The 27,490-nt window shown below is 32.2% G+C and overlaps 1 protein-coding gene and 1 long non-coding RNA gene across 19 annotated transcripts; one reads left to right on the forward strand and one right to left on the reverse strand.

The window, feature by feature from the left end:
• LOC111991719 (receptor-like protein EIX2) lies at positions 1 to 10,369 on the forward strand. 12 transcript variants are annotated; one of them, XM_065776725.1, is made up of 10 exons: positions 1 to 2,881; positions 3,782 to 3,854; positions 5,063 to 5,324; positions 5,892 to 6,148; positions 6,426 to 6,515; positions 7,107 to 7,331; positions 8,343 to 8,404; positions 8,800 to 8,930; positions 9,287 to 9,489; positions 9,717 to 10,369. In XM_065776725.1, exon 1 carries the CDS (start codon positions 31 to 33, stop codon positions 2,857 to 2,859), a length of 2,829 nt encoding a protein of 942 aa, XP_065632797.1. In that variant the 5' UTR covers positions 1 to 30; the 3' UTR covers positions 2,860 to 2,881; positions 3,782 to 3,854; positions 5,063 to 5,324; positions 5,892 to 6,148; positions 6,426 to 6,515; positions 7,107 to 7,331; positions 8,343 to 8,404; positions 8,800 to 8,930; positions 9,287 to 9,489; positions 9,717 to 10,369. The 12 variants fall into 12 exon arrangements, with proteins under 12 accessions (XP_065632797.1, XP_065632802.1, XP_023879282.2 ...); XM_065776730.1 differs by having other exon boundaries at positions 7,255 to 7,331; XM_024023514.2 differs by lacking the exon at positions 6,426 to 6,515 and having other exon boundaries at positions 5,063 to 5,143; positions 5,273 to 5,324.
• Positions 10,370 to 15,270: 4,901 nt separating this feature from the next.
• Positions 15,271 to 27,061, reverse strand: LOC111991728 (uncharacterized). Of its 7 annotated transcripts, XR_010630217.1 has the most exons (9): positions 26,893 to 27,061; positions 24,825 to 24,945; positions 24,435 to 24,561; positions 23,742 to 23,811; positions 22,575 to 23,640; positions 22,318 to 22,455; positions 21,576 to 21,673; positions 20,056 to 20,339; positions 15,271 to 17,347 (listed from the first exon to the last, which is right to left on the reverse strand). It is a non-coding gene; the product is annotated as an uncharacterized LOC111991728 (long non-coding RNA). The 7 variants fall into 7 exon arrangements; XR_002880763.2 differs by lacking the exon at positions 21,576 to 21,673; XR_002880765.2 differs by lacking the exon at positions 20,056 to 20,339.
• Positions 27,062 to 27,490: the final 429 nt, after the last annotated feature.

Consider the following 27,490-nt stretch of genomic DNA (forward strand, 5'->3'; position numbering starts at 1 on the left):
TGAGAAAGGGCTTGAAGAATCACTATACATATGGCCGCCTCTTTTGCAATACACTCACGCCACACTTCAGCCGCTCTTCCTTCAAACTTCCCTTGCTTCGTTACTATGGCCGCCTCTTTTGCAACTCTTCTTCATGTGCTTTTCTTAGTATGGCTCCTTCCCGCTACCTTCAGTTTAAGCTTCTTCTTCTTCAAAGCAGAGTCAATCTCAAATGTCTCTTGCTATGAAAAAGACAAGCAAGCCCTTCTAACCCTCAAACGTGGTCTCACTGATCATGAACATGTCCTCTCATCCTGGTCTGACCATAAAGATTGCTGTATATGGGACGGAGTTCTCTGCGACAAGAAAATTGGCCGAGTCACTGAGCTCAACCTTAATTATTCGAGGTTAGGCGGTGAGATTAGTGGTTCGTTGCTCCAATTAGAACATTTGAATTACTTGGATTTGAGTGGCAATGACTTTAATTGTACTCCGATCCCTACGTTCCTTGGTTCAATGTACAATCTCACTCATCTTGATCTCTCAAGCGCTAACGTTTGTGGACTCATTCCTCATCAGCTTGGGAACCTTTCAAGCCTTCGCTATCTGTCTCTTGGAAATAATTCTGACCTCTATGTAGATAACCTTCGTTGGATGTCTGGTCTCTCTGCCATTCAACACCTTGACCTGAACTCAGCTGACCTTCACATAGAAGTTGATTGGCTTCAAATAATGAGTAAGTTCCCATCTCTTTCAGAGCTATACTTGCGATATTGTCATCTTGATAGCCTGAATCCATCTCTTGGATTTGTCAATTTCACTTCTCTTCGAGTCCTTTTTCTTTCGGGAAATCATTTCAATCATGAGATACCTAATTGGTTCTCTAATCTCAGTACAAGCCTCTTAAGGCTTGACCTGTACAACAGTTCTTTGAAAGGCAATATACCGCCCAGCATTTTCAATTTAGAGAAATTAGAATATCTTGAGCTCGGACTTAATTATTTAAATGGTCCTATATCTTCTTCCTTTGGGCTTCTCTCTAAGTTAGAATTTCTATCCTTGTATTTCAATAAGCTAACTGAACAAATTCCAGAGCCGTTAGGCCAACTTAAGCATCTAACGTTTCTTGATCTTGGAGATAATTCTTTAAATGGTCCTATACCTTCTTCCGTTGGGAATTTATCTCGTATGAGATCATTATACCTCGACCGAAATCAGTTGAATGGCACCATTCCAAAGAGTCTTTGGCTTCTCTCTAAGTTAGAGTCGTTGTATGTTGGAACAAATTCTTTAACAGGTACTGTGGATGAAAGGCATTTCCAAAAACTCTCAAAATTAAAGAATCTCTATATGGCTGAAACACATTTGTTCTTTAATGTCAATTCCAATTGGGTTCCCCCCTTCCAACTTTACTATGCCTCCATGAGCTCAATCAATATAGGTCCTAATTTTCCTTCATGGCTACAATCACAAAAATCCCTTAGTATTTTAGATATGTCCATGTCAGGAATTTCAGGCAAAGCTCCAAGTTGGTTCTGGAATTGGGCTTCAAACATTACATATATCAATCTCTCTAACAACCACATAGAATGTGATGTATCAGACATTTTTCTGAGTTCTACTGTCAAAATGCTCAATATAGCTAACAACTCATTTTATGGAACTATTTCTACTTTCTTATGCCAAAAGAAAATTAGAAAGAATAAATTAGAGGTTTTAGATGCATCAAACAATCTCTTATCAGGAGAACTTTCTCACTGCTGGAAGTATTGGCAGTCTTTGATCCATTTAAACTTAGGGAGCAACAATCTAGTAGGTAGAATTCCCTACTCCATGGGGGCTTTAGTTAACCTCCAATCATTGCGTTTACAAAACAATAGCATCTATGGAGATATTCCTTCATCGTTGAAAAAGTGCTCAAATCTGAGGCTCATTGATATGGCTGATAATCATTTGTCCATCATACCACTATGGATTGGAGAAATGACAAATCTTTTAGTTCTCTGTTTTAGATCAAGTGAATTCAAGGGTCATATACCTCAACAAATATGCCAATTATCTTCTCTTAGAATATTGGATCTTGCCAATAATAGCCTATCAGGATCCATACCAAATTGCTTGAAAAATATTAGCGCCATGGCATTACCAGATTCCTATGATATTTCATATTCTTATTTTGTGCCTTCTGTAGGTTTCGATATGTATGCATTTTATGTTCAGAATGTTCAGTTGGGTCCCAAAGGGAATGAAATGGAATACAAAGAGAACCTTAAATTAGTTAGGCTCATAGACCTTTCAAGTAACAACTTGTCTGGATCAATCCCTGCTGAAATTTCAAATCTTTCCGAGTTACGTTTTTTGAATTTGTCTCGAAATCATTTGATGGGAAAGATACCAGAAAAAATTGGGAGTATGAAAGAGTTAGAGTCAGTTGATCTCTCAAGAAATCATTTATCGGGTGAAATTCCTCCAAGCATGTCTAATTTGACTTTTCTTAGTCTCTTGGACTTGTCATACAACAACCTCTCAGGTAGAATTCCTTCAAGCACCCAGCTTCAATCATTTGATGCCCTTAGGTACATTGGAAATCCTCAGTTATGTGGTGATCCTCTTCCAAAAAGCTGCACAATTGAGGAACAATCTTTGAATAGATCACCAACTGGTAGTGTTGAAGATGATTCTAAAACCTCCAGCTTCTACATTGGTATGGGAGTTGGATTCGCAACTGGCTTTTGGGCAATTTGTGGAGCTCTCTTCTTTAATAGGACTTGGAGGCATGCTTATTTTAGATTTGCCGATGAAATAAAAGATTGGATTTATGTGACTACAATGATAAAGATGAATTTACTGGAAAAGCTAAGAGTCTGCCTTAATAAGTGAGGCATCATTATCTAGCCAAAAGGTATTGCTTCATGTTATATGTCCTTAATATTGTTTCTTTCATGTTATTGTAGTCAGCTATGACAGAAGAAATTGTTTCTCATATACATAATACATCAAATATGTAGTGTAGAATTTTATTTATTTATTTATTTATAATTTTTATTATAAATAGGATGCATAGCATGATTTATCACCTCATATGCTGTAAACTTCAATTCCATTGGAGGATTTACGAGCAGAATATCAAAGAGGGCTTACCATGAATTCTTAGAATTTCAACATGGCGTATTTTGAATTGAGCTTAAGCTTGATGCCTAGGTAGTCATACTTCTCATACTCACATCACTATTATTGAAAATTGCAATTCATTGTTTATACTTCAGGAGGTGGCATTGGTTCATGCTCTTCTAAAGGCCAAAAAGTCTTTAAGGAAAGAAATCTTTTTTTGATATTATTTCATCCTGGTTTTATTATAAAACATGGATTATGATTCTTGGATAAATGTGTGAGAACTATTTATCTATATAGTGCTAATCATTTAACGAAGAATTATTTCTCCAAAAAATAGTGCTTCCTGGACTCATTGATTTATTTCACAATGACTTTTCTATTCCACAAATTCCAAGAGGCCCTCTCTCTGTCTCTGTCTCTCTCTCATTTTTGTTTTACAGTTTTACTAAAAACACTGTTCCCCTTATAAAAAATGGTTTTCCCATTTTGGAACCAACAAACTCTACTCAATTGAGCCAAATCTATGACTGTTATTGAATTAAATTGGGTTTTTGATAACAATATTAGTCATAAAGATTAAGACTTTCTTTCATTTATGCTATGTTTTCTTATCTTCTTCTTCTTCTTCTTCTTCTTTTTCTCGTGCTTTTGTATGACCCTTTTGCTCTTTTGCAAACGATATTCACAGGCTGTGAAAACTCATGCAATCCAAGACAATTACAATTTGAAGCAGACATAGATAAATTGTTTCTATATACCAGGTCAGTGTAACTATGACTTTGTCGTCTGAATTATCTCGTTTGTTACCTCTGCATATGAACTCTATGTGGCTATTGCCTATTGGTACTGGCCAGTTTGCTAATGACGTTGTTTGTATTAATGTGCAAAGATAGGGACCAAATCAATAGTGTAGACCATTTGATTGGTTTTTATTAACCTCTTTAATGAATTTTTTACCCAATTATGTTTACATGCTTATGTTTGAAGTAGTAACTATATGGAGTTTGACGTTATGGTCATATTAATTAAAGCAAATTTACCATAACAATGAGATCTACCTCAAATGACTTCCTCGTCTATAATAATGAGATAGAGGGTAAGGTTTTGATTCAAAACTTATTGAATGCATAATATGCCAATAATAATAATAATAATAATGATAAAAAAAGACTAGATGTTACGGTTCAACCTTATCAATTTCCATATATTGTGTCAGATCAATTTGTAATAAGTGAATGCATTAGTTAAGGATTTTTATTTTAAATTTACTTAAAAAGAAGTGGTAATTTATCATTGAGATTGTGTTTGGATGACCTTTTTTTTTTTGAGGAAGGTGTTTGGATGACCTTGTTTTGACTGTTTTACTTTGTTTAAAAATATGACTATAGTTAAAAAAAAGTGAGGCTTTCAAAAGATTTACATAAGTTGTTGGTGAAATTAAATTGATATTTTAATCTAAAACAAACAGAACCTTAGCATATAAAGTTTATAATTAGGCATCTACTATTTTCTAGTTCCTGTCTTTGTGGTATCTAAAGATAGAAGTGAATGTAGTATTATAATAATTAAGAATTTTAGGTGAATCACCACTATTAAATGCATATTTTGTGCCTATTTTGGTATCAAAAAACTTCTTAAATCTTAGTTACTCAAAAAGTTGTATTACTTGCATGGTGATAAAAGTCAAATAATAGTAGATGTGACATAACTTGATCTTAATGTTTGCCTTACTTATATCCAAGTTTCAGCTTGTTTGATGTTGCACATCTATTTAAGTACTGTAACAATGTAAAATTTCTTTTAACTTGTTAATTAAGCCAAAATTGAACTTTTTAAATCATGGTATTGCATTTTGAGTAGATGTTATTTTGTTTGTTCTCTCTACTCTACCACTTGGCTTCATGTGAATTTGTGCTACCTTTGTCATTTAGTGTCCTTTAATCTCAATTTTTTTTCTCATTGCCCGTAGGGAAGGGATGCTGATTAGGCAAAAGCAGAGGAGTTCAATGAAATGGCTTGTAAAGCCTCTCTTGCTGATCAACAGAAGCAGGTCTGAGAAAACATTTATGCTCAGATTAAAAGTTTCTCCATGTGTATAGATGAAATTCTTCTGCCTTATACTAAAAGGATAGGTGAGGCACAAGAACTGCCTCCATAACCAATTGCTGCTCCTTGTCAGAGTGGCCTGGATTTTGCTGTTGGCAGGAATGACCAACCTACTGACCATCCTGGTAAGATTCTGTTTGTAATATAAAACCCTTTTCCAATGTTGCATTTTGAGCTTGAAGAGTGCAGCTTGAGATGTTCAAGATCTTTGAATTTTCTTGTGACTCACCCTTGAAGTAGGGGGATTATCTTGATTTGAAGGAATGATCTTTTGATTTGTCTATTGATTACCGTAACCTCTTTAATTGTTTCCTTAAACAATTTTAGTTATTTAAAATATTTAAAGTTATTTAAGTAGAGTTGAAGTCAACATCCAGTCACTTTTGAACTGAAGTGTCAACAAAAGAAATCTACATTTGGGAAGCAAAGTGGAGGGGAAGATGCCTTGGGGATACTTACATTGATTTTATGGAAAGGCATCTTCAATGAGAATTTAATTACTGTTTCCAGAATACCTATTGGGAGTTTGTTGGTGTATTTAACATCTCTCATTTTGAGTAGATGTTATTTTGTTTGTTCTCTCTACTTTACCACTTGGCTTCATGTGAATTTATGCTACCTTTGTCATCTAGTGTACTACTTCATTGGTTGTCCTTTAATCTCAATTTTTTTCTCATGAACTGTTTGGGAAGGGATGCTGATGAGGCAAAAGCAGAGGAGTTCAATGATATGGCTTGTAAAGCCTCTCTTGCTGATCAACAGAAGCAGCTCCAAGAAAACATTCATGCTCAGATTAAAAGTTTCTCCATGTGTATAAATTAAATTCTACTGCCTTATACTAAAAGGATAGTTGAGGCACAAGAACTGCCTCCACAACCAATAGCTGCTCCTTGTCAGAGTGGCCTTGGTTTTGATATTGGCAGGAATGGCCAACCTACAGACCATCCTGGTAAGATTCTGTTTGTAAAAAAAGAACCTTTTCCAATGTTGCATTATGAGCTTGAAGTTGTGTGAGTGCAGCTTGAGATGTTTGGAATCTTTGAATTTTCTTGTGACTCATCCTTGAATTAGGGGGATTATCTTAATTCGAAGGAATGATCTTTTGATTTGTCCATTGATTACCCTAACTTCTTTAATTGTTTCTTTAAACAAATTTAGTTGTTTAAAATATTTAAAAGTTATTCAAGTAGAGTTGAAGTCAACATCCAATCATTTTTGAACTGAAGTGTCAACAAAAGAAGTCTACATTTGGGCAGCGAAGTGGAGGGGAAGATGCCTTGGGGATACTTAACTTGATTTTATGGAAGGCATCTTCAGTGAGTATTTAATTACTGTTTCCAGAATACCTATTTGGAGTTTGTTGGTGTATCTAATGCTCTATCTGTTATTTCTAGCTTCTATAAGGTCTTTCTTGAAATCATATTTTTGTGTTTGTGATGTGATTCAAAGGTAGTTCTATACTTTTTAACCTTTGTACTTCTAAATTAATATTCTTAGATGAACTATTGATTATATATTTATTGGAATGATAATATGCTCTAGTTGTTAGATTTCTTGCGAACTTCAATGTTGCGAATAAGTATTTCCCCCTCTTTTAAGAACAATGTGGCAGGTGAGATTGAGGGTTCAAGACCCACCCATATGTGTAACTTACCAATAAAACAAAAAGATTACTTGCAAGCTTTGATAATATTAATACATTATAGAATATCTCTTGGCTTCTTTTCATTGAAGTTAAAGCTCTAAAATAGTATTCATTCTTTTTTGAATGCCATTCTTATTGCAGCTAAACAAGAAATTCAACTAGTTTATAACCTAAAACATGACATTATTTGGGTTGAAACCTTGGAAATGAAATTGATTATAAAGAATATGTGAAGTTCTCAGTTTTGATTGACATTTGTCAGGGCCTTGATTGAAAGTGTATTGGAGGTAACACATATAGAGGTCCAGATTATTTTACTGCAAGAAAGTGCTAGATTGTGATCAATTCTCACTTTAGTATTTGGGTGGCATGTTGCTGGCTAACAAATACATGGATATGTGGGAAAAAAGAGGGGATCAATATCTCTAGAAGTACAAGGATGTCCTCCAAGCTGGACTAATGCCCTCCAGTTTAATCTCCTTAAGTGGTAAGAACTAATTGTTTTTCTTTTAATTGTATGGTTAATGTTTCAAACTTTTTCCTGAATATATTTCCCAATAACATCAAATCAACCCTTGCCGCATCAGAGGTTGGATGAGAGGGCTTCAACTGGGTGCCTGTTCTGTAATACATTGTTGTCAAATATGTTTGATTGTTACAAAATTCATTACAGTTGTGCATACAAGCAGTACCCCATATCATAGTCTCTGTACTGGAATCAAATTAGAATGTTTCAGCACCCAGATTTGATTACAAGACTATCAGTTTTTGCTTAATGTACTAGACTATATGTATTGTTTGAGCTTGGATAAATTTCGTATTACAGGAAAACATAAAAATCCAGAAATCTGTATTGTTGTCTTCTGCTGAGTTGCTTGTCCAACAGTTGTGAAATTCCTTAGGTTTCCTTTGGCGGCAACATTGCTTTGCGTTGTCTGCTGCACTTAGTTTGATATACATGATCATGTATCGCCACACTCTTCTGCATCTTGTGGTGCAGAGGCTCTCAACATTTCCACCGTCTGACACTTTCATTTGATTTTTCTTGTTAAACTTGCTGTCTTCAATAATTATTGAACTGCTCCTCATATTTAATAAGTTGTTTTTTTTATCAAATTGTGAACAATGAACTGTTTTTACTAATGCACTATTAACATAGCTAAACAATGCCCTTTTTGGCCTACATGTAGAAAACACAGAAGTTAGAATGCAATTTATGTCATTTTAATTTTTATAATAAAACTTATGAATTTGTGAAGAGAATGGTTTATATGTACAACGTATATTTTTTTGACCATAACTACATTATTTGGGTTTTAAGTACCTATCTTCTGTTTAGGTACAGAAGAAGTCTCAATTAATTATTACAAAATTTTCACATTTGGTTCTGATTACTTAAGAGCATGTGGGTGTGTCATGTGTGTTCTAGTTCTCCCATTAAAGTACCAATTATTAATGATTTTTCTGCATATCATTGAATTGTGTTGAACTCTGACAGACTAAAGGACCTCATTGTTTACAAGCTTGATGGTGAAATACTTCACAAGGAAGCCAGCCAAGGTATATGTTTGGATGGTGAAGCTGATGTTGGTACTGTCATAGCCTTCTAGCCTGGTGTAACTTTGAGAATAACCCTTTTTTAATAATCAAAATCCTAAGCTCTTTTTGTAGTAAGTGAATAAATTAGTTGTTAAGGCCTTTGTTTTAATATAAATTATGTTTACAAAGTTAAAATTAAATAAATTTTCATGATTGTATTTGGATGAGCTTATTTTGACTGCCTTTTTTTGATAAAAAATAAGCTGTAGAACAGTACAACTATTCTTAAGAAATTAATACAACTTTTGTTTGTTCCCTACTTTGCCACTTGGCTTCATGTGAATTTATGCTACCTTTATTGCTCAGGGTACGACTTCATTGGGTGTGCTTTAATCACAAATTTTTTCTCATGACAGACTTGAACATCCAGCTACAACCATTTGGGAAGGAATGCTGAAGAGGCATATGCAGAGGAGATCATAGAATGGCTAGTAAAGCCTCTCTTGCTGATCTACGGAGCCAAGTCCAAGAAAATGTCCATGCTCAGGTTAAAATTTTCGCCATGTCTATAGTGGGACTATCTTGATTCAAGGGAAATATCTTTTTTTATATTTTTTGTTGATTGCCTTAACTTCTTGACTAGTTTCCTTGAACAAATTTAGTTATTTTAAAAGTTTAAAGTTATTCAAGTAGAGTTAACGTTAACATGCTATCACTTTTGAATTGAAGTGTCAGCAAAAGTAATCTACAATTGGGCAGCAAAGTGTGGGAACTATTTATTGGGGATACTTAAATTGCTTTTATGGAAGGCATATCAAGGAAAACTATTTCTTAGGGATACTTAAATTGATTATATGCTAGGCAGTGCTGAAGATGACTCTAAAAATTCCAGCTTCTATATAGGTATGGGAGTTGGTTTCACAACTGGCTTTTGGGCAATTTGTGGAGCTCTCTTCTTCAATAGGACTTGGAGCCATGCTTTTTTCAGATTTGCTGATGACATAAAAGATCGGATGTATGTGACTACAGTGATAAAGATGAATTGGTTATCTTAAAAGGCAAGAGTCTGCCTGAGTAAGTGAAAGGCATCATTATTTACCTAAAAGGTATTATTTCAAGTATTATGTCCTCAATATTGGTTGGTTCATGTTAATGTTGCTTTGAATATATGATTTAATTCGTAGCTAATGTTATAGTCATTTGGATTTTATTTCACAAATATAGATTATCTTTAACTTTAGTCTATATTTGTTGTTAGCCCATTGCGGTTGAAATAAAGTTCATTTATGAATTTATACTTTGCTTTAATGTTTTGAGACCTTTTTTTTTATAGGTAGATAGTGGAGGAGGGGAAGATGAGTTTCAACTACAGATGAATCGTGCACCATAAAGGACACCATTACCACTATGCTACTATTGGACTTTGTTTAGAGATATTTGAAGTGGGCAAAGAGGGAACTCATTGGAATACCCTCAATAGAACCAAAATTGTACTATGACAGTAGAAATTGTTTCTCATATACATAATGCATCAAATAGGTGGTGTAGACCATTAGTAGTATCATCAGCAACACTTTAAGCCTTAAAGATCTTTTTCTTAGTTTACCTATCAAAAAAAAAAAAAAAAAAAAGATCTTTTTCTTAGTTGTTTTTTCTGTTGGGTGAAAAGAGACTGTAAGGCAGTAGCCCATAATGCTGCCAGGCTCTCCCTTTTATCATCTAAGTCCTTTATAAGTTACAATAAACTCAGTCTCCCTGGTGTTCTTAGATCTGCTTGTGAGGTTGACTGATCCCATTTGTATCCTGCTCCAGTTTGATTAATGAAATTGAAGAATATCCCAAAAAAAAAAAAAAAAGGTGGTGTAGAGTACCTTTTTTTTCTTTTTCAAATACAATGCGTAGCATGATTTCTCACCTCATGTTGTAAGCTTTAATTCCATAGGAAGATTTACTGATAGAATATCAAAGAGGTGGGCTTAACATGAATTCTTATAATTTCGACATGGCGTTATTTGAATTGAAGTTATGATTGATGCCTAGATATTCATGCCGCTAACCTAATACTCACATCACTATATTATTGAATATTGAAATTCATTGTTTATTCTTCAGGAGGTGACATTGGTTCATGCTCTTTTTACAAAAGAAAACTTCTTGATCTTATTTCATTATGATTTTATCATAAAATACTCATGAACAAAATGAAACAGACTATGACTCCTTTATAGGATGTGTAAGAACTTTTTATCTATATAGTGCTAGTCACTTAAAGCAAAAAAAAATATTGTTTATCTTTTTCCTTATTTTGACTAAGTTAAGTAGATTGATTAAGTGTTTCTTATGTACTTGTTCATCGTAATTGTTTTACTTGTAATGTAAGCTTCTTTTGGTATTTAATTAAAAAAATACACTATAGTCGCAAATATATGAATAATAATGTTGTCAACCGAGTAAACTCAAAAGTTTATGACAAGGTCACTTTTGCATATTTGAGGGATAGATAATTTCCTATAAAAAAAAAAAAGAAAAAAAAAAGAAATTTATTAGCGTGAAAGTTATATTAACTCCACCTTTTTATTTTTTGGTGAACACTCCACCTTTTTATTTTCTAGTCCCTTAAAACTTAAAAGTCAAGTGAAAATTCAAAATGTGACATGGTTAGTCTTGCATATTTGAGTGTTTAATAACCTATTAGTTTGAAATATAGAGACAGACTTACGCAAACCATTGATGAAATATTCAGAACAGAGAGAGAGAGAGAGAGAGAGATATGTTGCAGATTATAGAAGCCACTTTTTGAGTTTTTGGTAACGAGCTATATGAGATTGTTTTATTTATTTATTTTGCGGTGGTGATGGTGCTTTTATTTTTATTTATTTCTGGGTAAAGTAATTAATCTGTATTAAGTTTTTAAATTTGAAATTTGAAGTGTATTAATTTTTTATTAAAATATTTGAAGTTTACCGAAAGATGTAATTGTATAAAATTTTTAATTGAAGTGTATTTTAAAATATTAAGTATGAATTTTGTTTATTATATTTTTCTTTTTTCAACAGCTTATAGAGATGTTTGTTGTACCAATTGTTTTGTTACTTGATAAATTTTGCAATTTTATTCTAAATTTATCAATTTTTTTATTAACCATGGTTAAACTTTTGTAATGAGATTCTTATACTAGAAAGTTAGAATATTCATTACTAATATAAATAAAAGGGGTGGGGAGGGGGGAGTTGTTAATTTTTTTCAAATCTTAAGGGATGGATTTTTTTTCATTCAAGTTTGGGGTTGAGTGTTGTTCTCTCAAACCTTAAGGGAGGGGAGTGTAACCACTCCATAGTTTTTTATTTTTTATTTTTATTATAACTTTTATGTTAAATATATTACAAAATAAGCTAAAAATTAATTTATTTAAAAAAATCTAAAATTTATATTATTATTTTTTTTTATTGTGACTCTTAAATTAAATTTTGTTTTTAACAATTCCTAAAGACAAGTCTTTTTTTTTTTTTTGGATAACCGCTCACAAGTATTAAACAATATGTTCAGAAAGGTTTTTTCTATTTTTATTTTTTTCTTCAATTTTTAGTTTAAATTAGAAACTGGACTTTCTATATTTTACCCAAAAATCAATTCAGTTTTTTAGCCTTAGATTAATTAAGTCCTACGCCTTTCGTTTTATTTTTTTAATCTAGTCATTTTGTTTAGAGAAATGGTATGTTCATAACATTTTCACAACAAATCTTAAATGGTAGGTTGTTAATAGTTGTTATGAGTGGACAAAAAAGTAATTTCAATTTTGAACTCAAATTAGAACAAATAATAATGTATCATCTATAATTTGTTGTGAAATTATTATGAAAAATATTGTGGATATAACACTTTTGTTTACTTCCTTTAAAGTGGTTGTCATTAAGTATCCCAAAACAACATGATTTTGGTATTTTGAATTTCTAAAACAACCATCATTTTAGAATACTTAATGGCACAATGCCATGGAATTTGATGGAAGGAAAGTTATAAAAATGAAATAAATAAATCAAAAGTTACAAGATTGAATTGAACTATAAATAAAGTTAAATGGTGAAATTTATAATTTAGGTTTTTTTTTTAAAAATAAAAAATCAATAATTTCAATATATTCTTTCATATTCCTGTTTTAGATCTTTCAAGTTTTCAACTCAGAAAATACTGAAACTAATATAAATTATTATAAAATATTTACAAATTGATAAAAAAAAATGATTAGTGGATTTAAAAAACATAATTAGTGAATTAATGATTTATTTTTTTATAATTAGTGATCTATTAGTTTGTAAAAATTATATAGTAAAATTTGTAGTATCTTTAAAGTTACTCTTTCAACTTTTCAAAAAAATCATTTTCTTGAATGCAAATTTCTTTTAATATCGAATCTCAAGGATAAAAAAATAAAAAATAAAAAAGGTTAGTTGCTAAAGAATAATTATTATAAAGAATCTTGCTTATATAAAAAAGTATAAAAAAAAATAATTGATGTCTTGAACAATTGCTAAAGAATAGTCCTCTTATAGAAAGGATGCCATAAGTTCCAATTCTATGGATATATAAATAACATTGTGTCACATTTGAAATAAATTGGTTTAATTACAAATCTAGCTCATCTTCTAACTACATTTATGCATGTTTCACTACCTTGATTGTTTCCTTTATTCCCTTCTTCCCTATGTGCATGGTTTACACGCCATTTCCTAAACTTCCTCAAATCAGCTTTCTTTCTTTCTCTTTTATTTTATTTTATTTATTTTAATTTTTAAAATCAATAATGTGGCTCACACTTAACTAATTTTTGTATTCTTTAAATTTATTAAGATTAAACAGACACAATGCTCTACTAATTTCTTTTTTAAGGAAAATTATGGCCAAGATATTGACAAGAACCTCTTTGTAAATATATTATTCTTATTTCACCTCGATAATTAAGATGAAAAAATGAAATGTTTTCCCACAGCTTAGGATCAGAAAGAAGATTATTTAAGTCAATACGAATTTTCTTAAAAAATGAATTTTGCATTACAAGTGATTTTATTATAAGAAATTTGTTTGTAGTGCTAGCAAAAGAATAAAGAGTAAACTATAAGTTTATTCAGTATATTCAACTTAGGTATTCAATTGTTACATTAATCATATTTTACAAAGTATTCCGGTATTACTTTGGTGCATATGCGTGTGTAAAAAATGTATCAAATAAATTCAACAAATTCAGCTAAAGACTATAGTAAACACTAAATAGACTTCTATTTTGAAAATGTGTGTTTTTCAGAAAAAAAAAAAAAATAATGATTTTAAAATATGCCTTTTGAAAAGAAAATTTGAAAAATCACAATTATACATTTGACTTGGGCTTTTGGGATAATTTGCATTTGTTTGGGCAATTTTTGAGAAATGCTATGTCTATAAAATTTTCATAATATTTTTATAACAAATCCTAAATGGTAAGTTGTTATTGATTCTAATTGGAACCTACCAATGAAATTATCTTTTTTGTTCACTATTAATAGCTAGTAACAACCTATCATTTAAGATTTATTTGTGAAATTGCTGCTCAATCTTCAACGAACCAAACTTTTGGAGCGATCAAATTTTATTTTTAATGGGCTCAAATTTTTATTTAGGGTGTTCAAGTCTTTTTTAGAGTGGTTTAGAATTTTTTCTAGGGTAGTCAACAACAACACATATTAATTTAAAATTTAATTTTTTAAGGTATATATATAAAAATAATTTCAAGTCAAAATGGTCATGCGGCCACCCTAATTAACAAGTATAGTCACCTTTGACAGTGGAAAATATTACATAATGGATTAATGGTCAACAAGTCCCCAAAAAAACAGAAGATTCAAATTCTAGATGATTCTAAAATTGATGAACAATCTCTACGGGGTTACTTGAAAGATGGTTGACAAATGAACTTAATGCAACATCTCATCACTTGTGTGTGGTGAGCATTGATCTTTGGAGGTTTTGCTTAAAGCCTTATTATCACTAATTTAATCATGTTATTAAGAGCACACACACATGATATTTTACTCCATCATGAACCTGAGAATCCAAACAAATGTACTCAACATGAATTTATGGTCTTAGATAAAAATTAATGGTCAACAAGTCACCCAACCAAAAAACAAAAGATGTCAATAAGTCCAATTCTTGATAATTTTGATATTGATAAAAAATCTCTACACAGTTACGTGAGAGACGGTCGTCAAATGAACCTAACACTACATCTCATCACTTGTGTGTGGTGAGCATTGATCTTTGGGAGTTGGGCTTAAAGCCAATATTATCACTAATTTAATCATGTCATTAAGAGCACATTCACATGATATTCTACTCAATCGTAAGGCTTAAAGTTCATGAATTTTCGGCCTTACATGAAATTATGTCACATGGTGGAAAATATTGCATAATGGATTAATGGTCAACAAGTCATCCAATTTAAAAACAAATATGTCAATAAGTCAAATTCTTAATGATTTTGATATTGATGAAAAATCTCTACACAATTACATGAAAGACGGTCGTTGAATGAACCTAACACTACATCATATGCATAACAGAGGAATATGAGAACACATGCACGAGATTTAACTTGATCATGGGCATTACTTTTGTGCAAAATAGTATGTGAAAACGAAAGAAGAGACCAAAGTGCGGATGGTTAGAAGTTAGAACAAAGCCATATCAGATCAAGGGAAAAAGCCTATCTTGGTACAATTATCAAACAACTTACAGGCAAACATAGGTATATTTGGCAAACAAGTCTCCGAACAAACAAAAGTATTCAACAATTCGAAGTTTGGATACAACTATCACTCCATGGTTACGCGAGAGATGCGCATTGGTCTCTGTCGTTGGCTTTAAGTCAACAAGTCAAAGTCTTCGTAAAAAAAAAAAAAGTGACCTTTTAAGAATCACTTATCACAAGCTCTATAAATCTCCAATTGCATCACCACCACTGCTCACACTCAGCTTCTTTTCCTTCAAATTTCTCTTTCAACCCTTTCTCTTATCTAAATTCAGGAAAAAAAAAAACCATTCTCTTCCTTCCACTGTTCTTGCTCTATTATGGTTGCCTCTTTTGCAATTCATGTGCTTCTCTTACCATGGTTCTTTGTCATAACCTTCAGTTTATGTTTCTTCAAAGCAGAGTCAAATGTTTCTTGTTGTGAAAAAGAGAAAAACATACTTCTGGGCTTCCAATGAGGTTTAACTGATCCTTATAAACTGAGCTTAGTCTCATCCTGGTATGACCAAGAAGATTACTGCAGGTGGGACGGAGTTCACTGTGACAACAAAACTGCTCAAAGTCACAGAGCTATCAGTAAAATATGTAGGCGGCAAGATTAGTCCTTCATTGGTTGAATTAGAATTTTTGAATTACTTGGACTTGAGCGAGAATTTCTTTAATTATACTTCTATTCCAAGTTTCCTTGGATCAATGGTCAATTTGACACATCTTGACCTCCATGATGCCCAATTTTGTGGACACATTACTCATCAGCTTGGGAACCTTTCAAGCCTTCTCTATCTAAATCTTAAAGAAAATAATGGCCTTTATGTTGATAACCTTCATTGGATGTTTCATCTCTCTTCCATGCAACACCTTGATCTAAGCCACACCGACCTTCATAGAGAAGTTGATTGGCTTCAAATTGTAAGTTCACTCTCATCTCTTTTGGAGCTAATCTTAAACAATTGTCAACTTGATAGTTTGACTCCATCGATTGGATTTGTCAATTCCACGTATCTTCGAGTCCTTGATCTTTCTGAAAATCTTTTCAATCAAGAGATTCCTAATTGGTTCTCTAATCGTGGTACAAGTCTCTTAGAATATCTCGATCTTAGGGATAATTCTTTGAGCTGAAAAATTCCAGATTTGCTAGGGCAGCTTAAGCATCAAACGGATCTTGATCTTAGCAATAATTCTTTAAGTGGTCCTATTCCTCCATCCCTTGGGAATTTATCTCAAATGCAAGCCTTACTCCTTGGTGTAAATAAATTAAATGGCATCGTTCCAAACAGTCTTGGACTTCTCTCAAACATATTTGCGGTATCTATTTCACATAATTTCTTCACAGGCAATCTAGATGAAGCACATTTCTCCAAATTAGGGAAATTAAAAGAACTGGAAATCTCTTATACACCTTTGTTCTTTAACGTGAATTCCAATTGGGTTCCTCCTTTTCAACTTGAATATGTTTCCATGATCTCTTGCAAGATAGGTCCCAACAAATTATATATATTTACTTTAAGCATGCTACAAAGCTTAATTATATTTGAAATGTAATCAAACGTTAAAGGAAAATTAAACAATTGTACACAATTATTGAAAAATATGTAGATGAACAAAAAATATATAATAAATGAATGCTTCCTCAATACAAATCCTGATAGACAAATATATCATTCTTTTTTTATTTAATAAATATATTCCCTATACTCTATAATCTAGAATATTAGATGATACTCATATTCTACATGAGCACAAGGTAGTTAAAATATAAGAGTTAAAGGAGGAAAAATATCAAGAGAATACAATTTTTCTAAATAATATAAAGGAAAAAACTCATAACAAACATTAGGGATAATAATTTAATGATTAGCTATTTTTAGAGATAATTTTATTACTAAATTCATCCAAATAAGTTATAAATACCCTTTCTCTCGCAAACTTAAAAAAAAATTGCTATTCAAAAGCAGCATTAAATAGAGACAACTACTAAAATGGTTTTCGCATCAATATTTAGAAATTCCTAAGAAAATAATATTCTCATGATAATGCAATTGCATTCTTTGTTGACCCTTTGAAAATATATTGTGCTATTTCACTTAACAATTGTCATAAACAATGGTGTTGTTTGTCTTTATACACAATGGCAAAAGGCAATCTTTTTTGCACAACTGCTAATCTCCACTTGAAAATATTATCTGCAAAATAAGAGAATTCATAACTAAAAAATAATTCATTTAGAAGGAAATAAAAGAATTCAATATCTATTTTCTCCTGTTAATGGAGACTTGCAATTCGTATGCACTATTCACTTCCCTCCCTTTACCACCCATCCAAAACGATGGTACCTAAAACGGGGATGTTTTTACTATTGTTTGTATTCAAATCATAATTGTCATAACCCAACCAATTGAGAAACTTGGGAAAAGCAGCTTTGTCAAGTCAATCAATACATTTATATAACTAAAATTCATTGTGATATGCAATAGAAGTAGTAGCTACAAACACTAATCTAAATCCTTATCCTTATCCATCATAATTTATCCTCAAAAGTAACCACATACCACTTTGACTCCAGAAAAAATTATGAAAAGACCAGGGTAAAAGTTCTAAAATTTTAAACCTCCCACTTATATCAAACAGATGCTTAGATCAACGACCACTACAATTTTGAATCTTACCCATTATAAATGACCTAAAATTTAGACATGCAAAAATGTTGCTTTATTATTAGGGAGGAAAAATTAGAGTCAAAGATTATCTGCATAGATAGGACTGTGTCTCAAACCCAAAATCAAACTTCAACCTCAATTATTTTAACAGCATACCAAGTATGTTTTAAATGTAAGTTTGCATTTGACAGAATTCAAGTAGCTAAAGAACTAACTTCTGGTTATATTATAAGTGTTTCCAGTCACATTTCTTTAATAACATGCAATCATAATCAATATATATATATATATATATATAAAACCGAAACTTTTGAAGCTTGCATAATTTTTCACATCAGCATAATATTTAAAAAAATTTTTTTGTATTTGTGTTTTTTTTTTTTTTTTTTACTTTTTCACGCAACATAAATCTTTTCTAAACCCTGATAAACGCAAAACCAGCACTCTGCCTTCTCCTTCCTCAAAAAATAGCTCTCTGCCTTCTCCTTCCTCAATCAAAACCCACCATACCCACAAACCCTCAGACCCTATTTCTCCCGTTCCCCTTCTCCTTTCCCGTTCCACCCACAACCACCACAACTCAGCAGGCAGTAGCAGCACCACCACCCACAACAATCGCAACCCAAAAACCAACATAATTAGACCATATCAAACCCACAAACCAAAAGCAAAAAAAACCATTTTGAAGATTTGTGATTGCGAAATCTGGGGGAGTCCGATTCTAGATGAACGCTGCGAAAGAGAGACAGGAGAAGAGTAACATCAAGATGGTAACTTCTAGATGAACGCTGTTCTCTTCTCCTTTAAATTAATAAAAATTTTACTGACTCCAATTGCTCTTGCTAATTTCCTTTAGCTTGGGCATGTATACTAATCTGAAATAACAACTCATATGGTGTTCAATGCATAGGGGAAATTTTCATATATTTTCCTACAAACTTTTCTAAAACCCGATAAACTCTTCTCCATAATCCCATGTTTACATAGCTTTTCCTACTTCATTTGTTCTTGACTTTCTATCTTCTGGGTATTAAATTTTCAAGATTGACCTGAAGAATTGGGATCATTTTCTGATGTTGGACTATTTTTCATGTATGAAAAATTACAATCTAATCTTTTTTAAATTTCAAATTTCTTTTAATATTGCTGACTCACTGTTGATCAATAGGAATTAGAAAATTTATGTTAGAGCTTTATTATTTGAAACTTATTCCTCTTGGTTTCATAAAAAAGGGGTTTTGGGGTTGAATGGGATTTTGAATTGTGCATGGTGATCTATAGAATAGATGGGGTTTGATGGAACTGGTGTAACAAAGGGTTCTGAGAGGCTAGCAGAAGCTATAGGTGATGATTCTGAAGCTGTGATATGTGCTACTGGGTTTAAGCCTAGATGGGATTTGTTTGCTCCATGGAAGGTCAGTAAATTTTGTGCCTGTGTGATTTATATCTATGCTCATTTGGCCTTTTGTAGCCTTCATATTTGTATTTGTACATTGTTCATATTCATGCCCTATATGTAGTCATTTTTATGTTGTTGTCTTTGTTAATTGTCATTCACAATGCCTTAAGAAAATAATGAGATTTATACTTTATGTCCTGTGACACCGTAATGTAGTTGTCACTAAACATTGGCTAACGGGGTTTCAGCTGCTACTTTGATATATATATATATATGTGTGTGTGTGTGTGGGGAATTCTCCAGCATTGTTGTTTACTAACGTATTTTTGTATCCATCAACATACTTTGATGTCATCCACAAGCATGTTTATTTTGAGTAGGAGAGTATCATATTTGTTCAATCAGAGAAGGGTTGTAAATACCCTTTTATTTTATTTTATTATTTTAAGGATGATCTTCTATTGACTGTTCTGCATTTTGTGTTTATGATTTCACACTCATATTGGTTTGTGTGAAAATCTTTTGATATTTACAACTTCTTGTCATGTACTTTCTTTTCCCTTTGTTTGGATTTAGCTGTTAATCAATCGTAATTAAAATTTATCATGGAAGGATGTTGGTAGAAAGGGGTAACGAGCCTAAAGTACAATATAGAAAGAACTATTGACTCACCACACTATAGGTTGTTAAACAAAATCAAAGTAAATTGATAACCTTTATTTGTTTTGAGAATGATAAATTCTGTTTTGGATGAAAAACACTAGGAGGGCATTGATACCAATGAAAAACATACGAAGTCAAACAGTAATTTTTCTATACTAGATATGCTTCCTACCTTCAAGCAGTTAGGGTCTCTCTGATGGGAATATTGCTTTTCTTGCAATTGCAGTGTATTTATCTTGATCTTGAAGAAGCATGAAGTTAGCATTGCTCCTTTGTTACTGTCTTTAACTTTTTTCCATTCTCGGGATTAAGGATTTCTAACTTTCAAGCAGAGTAGCACACTATTTGTGATAATTGATGACTATAGTCCTTTAGTTGAGTAATACAGTAGTTTCTTGTATTTGAACATAATCTTTGGACACTTTAAGAAGACAATAGGTTTCAATGATCTTCTTCCTGAGAAAAGTTAATGCAAGCAGAAATGTCTTCAATTAATGGTTGTAATCTTTTCTCAAAAAAGGCATTTGTGCGTGACATGTATACAGGTTACAGTCTACTAAAAAGAATTGTTATGGGTGTTAAAATACAGTGATAATGACTATAGTGTTGATTATTCTAATGTTCAATAGGAATTTAGGAATGGCAATTGGGGAAGTCCTTATGTATGGTGCCTTTGATATTTAATGGCCCTAAATTTGCAGATGCACATGTTTCTTTATGATGCTGTTTGGTAATTTAAGTGTTGCTGTCTGAAAAATACAATGTTTTTGCAGGTTGATAATTTTGTAGGTTGATTTTCAAACCACATGCTCATATCTTTTGATTTTCATGAAGGAAATGATCGACTGTATGTAATTTAAAGTCTTTAGTGTTATCTTTAATGTTTGTTACTAAATTCAATTGTGGATTAGTGAAACTAAATAATATGATTCTTATTATGTTAAGTGGACATTTTCATGTGGTGGATCTTTGTTATCGTCAAGGAAGTTAATAAGTTATTTTCTTTTTCAAGGCATATAAGCTTCACTTTTGGGAGATCTAGGGTACCATGGACAAGAAAGAACATTGCTGGGGGCCTGAAAACAACTTTACGTTGCCCTTTGGGACCATGATTTAACTTTGCCTTGAAGTTAAAAATGAGATTACATCATACAAAGATACAATTGTGTACAATAATGAAGATTTTCAACCAGGAGAAGTGGATGCATATAAGCATAAACAAATTATTTTTGTATTTATTTGTATGTAAGTTTTTGGTGTTATATTATTGCAATTTTAATGTGGAAACTATTACTATAAACCTTGATTTATTTGTTCAAATATACAAATTTTATTTATTAGTGCTTAATAAAGAAAAAAAAACATATAATATATTAAAATAAATTTCTTGAATTTTCCCGTGCATAGCACGGGTTAGCGACTAGTTAAGTTTATGACAATTCCATGTTGTGTTTAACTATTAGGTCTAGCAAGATGAGTGGGATATTTTGGTCTAACAATTCATTATGAAACAAACTCAGTAGAACTGAAGCCAAAATTTGCGTAAAAAAAGTCATCCCGATTTCCCATAAACCTAAAGTAGAGGAAATGGATTTGAAATTCAAATATTGTTCTACTTGTAGAATCCTCACTCTACTTTAATGGTAATATGAAACTCACAAATTAACCCTAAGTGCAAGCATAAAATCATACCTAGATATGCAAAAATTTTCCATCTTGATCAATGGATCATTTTTTTTTTTTGAGAAGATGCAGTGGATCATTTAAAACTTCATACGCTTCACCTAATACTGCAAACATAAAAAATAATGAACGAACTTGCATAAATAAAGAATAAAAGGCATGGTTTATCATTGTCAACCAAGTTCTAAGGGAAAAAGTGTTGAGAAGGGGGCAAAAAAAGATTTTTTTTTTTTTTTTTTCTAATTCATTTAAAATGAGGTATGTGCGTTGGAAAATCAAGGAAGAGAGATTATCTTTTGCTCGCTATAATAATTTCACACAACAATAGATGACAAATGACAAAGTAAAACACCTTGCATCAAACAACTAAACTTATATGTCTACTTTAAATGTAGTCTAAATTTTTAAGCAAATTTAATATAATTTACGTCAAGGGTCATAAATCTCTCAAAGAATACACGAAATTAAAACCCATAAGAAGAATATAAAAATACAAAACTTTATATCCAATTAAACTGAAAATCCTCAAAGAATACGAAATTAAAACCCAGAAGAAAAATATCAAAATTCTAGGGAATGCCTCCATAGGTTTTTCTTTGCCTTTTGGTTTCTTAAACTGCTTCAACATTAATGTTGGCAATGGAAAAGAATACTGAATACACCCGTAGTGGTTTGATTGAATTGTAGTGGAAAAGAATACTGAATACAGCAAGGAGATATATCTGGGTTTGATTGAATTGTAGGGTCTTACCCGTAGTGGTTCCACTGTCTAATGGTGGCTGTAGGCTGGTGGAGACAGCCCTCTATTCTGTCTCTCCAAGCTTTACAAAACCCATACCCTAATAACAACTCAGGTGGTAGTATTTGAACTTCTAGGGTGCTTCCTTGACTTCAACCAAAAAAGGAATAGAGAGGAAAAATGGTTAGGAATCAAAATCCCAAAATTGACAGCAAACCTAATTATGGACAATAGGAAAAGAAATTAGTCATAGATTAATTAAAAATTACCAACAGAGAATGGTTTGATACTGAGGTTGGGTCAAGATGGCAGACATGTTCATGCCCTTGCAGGGTATTACTTTGTTGGGTCTGCGTATGAGAGATTGACAGCGGGAAGAACGATGGATGACAGAGGGGACAGGTTATGTGCAGTGTATGAATAAATGCAAATCATGAAAGATTGGTTTTAAAATTAAAATGTAAAAAAACACTATATAATAAAAATGGAAAATACTATTGCATGATTGTGCGTGTGAGATGAACTAATAACCATTGCTCTAATCAAAATACAACCAAAACTACAAATAAATAACTGAACATTCACACTGGAGGTATGAAAATATTTGGCTACATATTTGTTTGAATCTTTGAGAGAGATTAAGAACATTATCTTTAAAGAAGTTTTTTTTTTTTGATAAGTGGTCCTTGAAGTTTGCCCTATGTGCGCAATTGGTCTCTTAAGTTTGAAGTGAGCAAAATTGGTCCTTCAAGTTTTAAAACTCAGTTGTATTAGTCCTTTTACCAACTGCCGTGAGTGTTGTTACATCTTTAAATAAGTTTTTTATAAGCCAAACATTAAAAAGGATCAACTAAGCCACAAATATCGAATAAAAGGGAACAATGAGAGACATAGATATCAAAAACTCAATGATGAATAAACTGTGAATTTCTCAAAAACTCTTCTCATAAAATAAAGAGGAAAAATTACTTTCCCACAAACAATGAAAACCCAACAAGAACTCAATATGCCACAAAAAGAATATAAAAGGAAAAAAAAAAAAATGAAGAAAGAAAGAATCTTTATAGCTATCAATGATGAAACAGAATAATAACAGAGCAAAACCACAACAGCATTAAAACATTTTGTATTGCTTGCCTAATGCATTAGGCATTCAAGATAGTCAGTTCATTTGCATCCTCCCTCGTATGCAGAAATTCCCATTCTCACAAGTGGGCAAATATGGCCTTAGCTTCTTCAACAACTGGTGCTGTTGTTGATGAACTTTCTGAACCAATTTGCAGAGCATTAATGACCACACTTGAATCACTCTAAAATTATTCGTCCAAATTCCCGCTTCCAAGGAAAATTGGGTAAAATTTTAATTAAACCATTACCCCACCATAATTCACAAAAACAAAAACTCAATTAAAATTAGAAGGGAAAGGTTCATGTACCTAGCATATATCTTCTTGGCTGCCTCTTGCTTTGCACATCCTTCTCAAAACGCACTCTAACTTAAAAAACCTAAGCAATCCCAATCAAAACCAAAATATTACCCATTGAAAACTAGTAAAGACAAACTTCGCACACACACACACACACATATACATAGAGAAGGAGAGAGACATTGCAGTCAGAACTGAAAGGAGTGGTGCATAGGTCTGAAATAGGTGGACAACTTAGGTGCAAAATACCGCTAATTTTGTTGGGATTTTGTTTGCAGGAAGAGAAGTTACAGAGGAGGCAGACTACAATAGGTTTGAGGAAAAGAAAAAAGAGAACAGAGACTTACAAGAGGTAAAGAAGAAGGGTCTATCGGAAGGAAGAAAATTACAAAACCTGAACCTAAAATGAATTACATTATTAATGTATAGACCTAAATTAATTGAGAATAACCTACAGCGATGTCAAGGCCAGGTCAGTGAGAACAATGGCAACCATGTTTGTCTCTTTTCCTCTATATTTTTCTTAATTGATTCCTTGAAAATTTTTTAGACTACCAGCAAAATTGTTCCCTCAATATGAGCTGTTATCTGAGTAAGAGTCAACTGAAGAATTATCTTAAACATACTAAATAATTAGAGAGCATCAAACACACCAAATTTTAATCAACCCATCATAATTTCTGACCATTAGAAAAAACTTACCATTATAATAGTGCATTCTTCTGCATCCTTCTGCTTTTCTAGTTACATCAATAGAGTCAATCTCTATTTCATGCAATTCAGCCTCAACATTGCAAGTAAAGGTGTTGCCCACCCTCAAAAGATATTTCTGCAGGAGCAAGGGAATCGATTAAGATAGACGGTTCAATTGCACACATCCACACATACTACCGTCTCTGCATATTTGTAAATGTGATTTGCAGACCTATAAATGTTCAACTTGTAGTATATTTATAACTATTCTGCATTTTAATCTTTCTGAACAAAATATAAAAGCAAGTGATGGTTCAATATTAATGGTTTGAAGGTATATTTACGTTTTTGGTGGGCTAACAATAAAAAAGTAGATAAAGGAAATCACATGTCACATACCGATCTCTAGCATGAAAAAATAGGCTCCAGTAGCAAAGCTTCTTGAATGGCAAATTGTCCACTTTGTAAATTGTAATGGATCAAATGCTGGCTTTGCAAACTAACCCACAATTCAACCAACCTGTAAAAACAACTATAATACAAAACTCACAACCCAAATCCAATACCCAAAAGTTTGATTTTTAGGGACTGTGAGAAGTTCTTTAGCAGTGAAGAGAGACAAATCTAAATTAGACAAAGGAAAGAGTGGGGATGAAGTGTTTTATCGACTATGAATTATATTAACAAACAAACGCAATCTAATTTACAATTTTTTTGAGTGCATATCACACTCTTTAAATCCAAATTGACTATAGAAATCAATAATACTCAAACTAAAAGTCAATTGATAACAGTTAATAAATTAAAATTGAAACTAAAACTGAAACTAAAACTAAACTGAATAAAAGTTAAAACAATTTACAAATATCTAATGTGTTGAACCTGTCGTGTTGTTCTGGCCTTGCAATTGCCATTATTTTTTTTCCAAACAGAAGGCAATGCGCCGAATAATTGAATTATCAAAAACCACTCTACATCATTTATCTCTGCTAATTATTCAAAATGAAAGCACCCCCAACGTGACCCTAAATCAAAATCAAGCCAATTGAAATGCCAAAAGCCTAAATCATATTTAACTGGCAAGTAAAAAAAAAATTTGGAAACATTATCAGTAAAGCTTTTGGAGAAAGACCAGTTTGATCACGGTAAACATGTTCTTGACATCGAACGGTAAGGCAGCGACTTCGAAAAGATGGTAGCAGCAGGATGCTATACAATGGGAGGAAGTAGGCCTAATGGTGAACTACAGTCCGATAAGCAAAGAGGAAAGCTTTTTGTGAGAAGTCGACCTGATTTTTAGGGACCTAAGAAGACATGGATGCACCAGTTCAACAAAAATGAGCTAGATAGTGCTATGATTAGCAGACTTGATCACTTTCATAAGCCATTACCAACAAAATATTGGGCGAATCAACATGATTACAAAACTTGAGTGTAAAACCATACTGACCAATCAAAAATTTCATTAGACTTCTAATACTTATTTGAGCAAGAAAATAAACACATAAGGAGGAAAACCAAGGTTTAAACCCTCCTATCTTTGGCCTTCTCAACCAAAATTCCCAAAAAAGAAACCATACCCAAGGCAGTTTCATGCCCGTAAACACTTCTACCTTCAACATAACATTTTTTTTTTTTTTGCTACTAAGCATGGTGCTCAAAAACTTTCAAAAACTACAACATGGCCAAACAAATGAACTGCAAGTAGTAGGAAGGGGCAATCACAAATTTAAAAATAGTTGATTTCTAAGGACCATGCTATCAACAACTTATCAAGGAAAAGTCATAACAAAATGAATTGCATGGCTAACATTGGGAATAAGGCACAAATCTAACACTAACCCTGGTCCTATAGGCCATAAATTCAATCATGCAGGCCATACTCTGTAATTATTGAATCAGCACATATAGTTGATTTCGTACATACTTTCAGATCAATCCTCATGTGCCACAATTATACAAATATAAATAACCATATATCTTAGGCTACAAACTTAAGTGGACCTCAAGGCAACAAGTACAAAACTCGAACTTAAGGCCATTCTTAGGACCTAGCAGTTGCATCCACTGCAAAAATGCCTATGTTGGATTATATTGGATAAGTTTGATTGGATCAATTTCAAGCTTAGCTTTTGTTCCAATTAAACACTAACAATATATTATTAACCCAATAAGAAAGCATTTCATGTACATACTAATTTGATTTCAAAAAAAGTTCTAGAAAATTACTACAATAAGCAAACCATTTAGCAAAATATTCCAGATAATATAATCTTTTCGAGGCATTTTATCAAACACACATCATGCATTATTGTTGCAACCACTGCTGCATATAATCTTATCAAAGAACTACCCACAAACACATTCAAATCAAAACCCAGCAACTAAATCCTTTTATAGACAAAGTTCTCCAAACTCTTTAATAAAAAAAAAAAAAAAAAACCAATCTTGGAGCGCCTGACCTGACCTTGTTACCAGAGCATAGTCGGGAATGGAGGAGCATCCTCGTTGCCGTAGAGGACAAAGTCGCAATATTAGGAGAGGAAGGAAGTGAGAATTGGTGAGAGACGTTTGTGGGCAGGGGCGGCTTGATGTATTTGGGGGACTAAGGTGAAAATTGATTATCTTGTATTAGATGCAAATTACTACTAATTAATATGGAGTAAGTAGAATTTTTTTTTTCTTTTATTAGAAATTTTATAAACAGAAAAAATTTGACAAAATTTTTCATACTTGTTGATGTGAGAGATTGATAGTGGTAAGTAAAAAAGCGGTGTTAGTGGTAGACTTAGATGAGAACTAGTAAAAGCTTGTTAACTCAACTCTTATTATTATTCTTTTTTTTAGAAGTGCAACATTCACAATATTTTTTACAACATATCCTAGGTTTTAAGTTGCTTTTTGTTTTCTATTTGAAAATATCACTATAATTATTTTTTTGTCATTTATAACAACCTACTACTTAATATTAGTTGTAAAAGTGTTGTGAAAAATATTATGGACGTTGCATTTTTCTCTCTTTTTTATTTGTTTTTCATATGGTAAAAAAATATTATTTTATTTAT

The sequence above is a fragment of the Quercus suber genome, unplaced genomic scaffold (assembly GCF_002906115.3).
Source record: "Quercus suber isolate HL8 unplaced genomic scaffold, Cork oak 2.0 scaffold_9, whole genome shotgun sequence".
NCBI classification, from domain to species: domain Eukaryota; kingdom Viridiplantae; phylum Streptophyta; class Magnoliopsida; order Fagales; family Fagaceae; genus Quercus; species Quercus suber.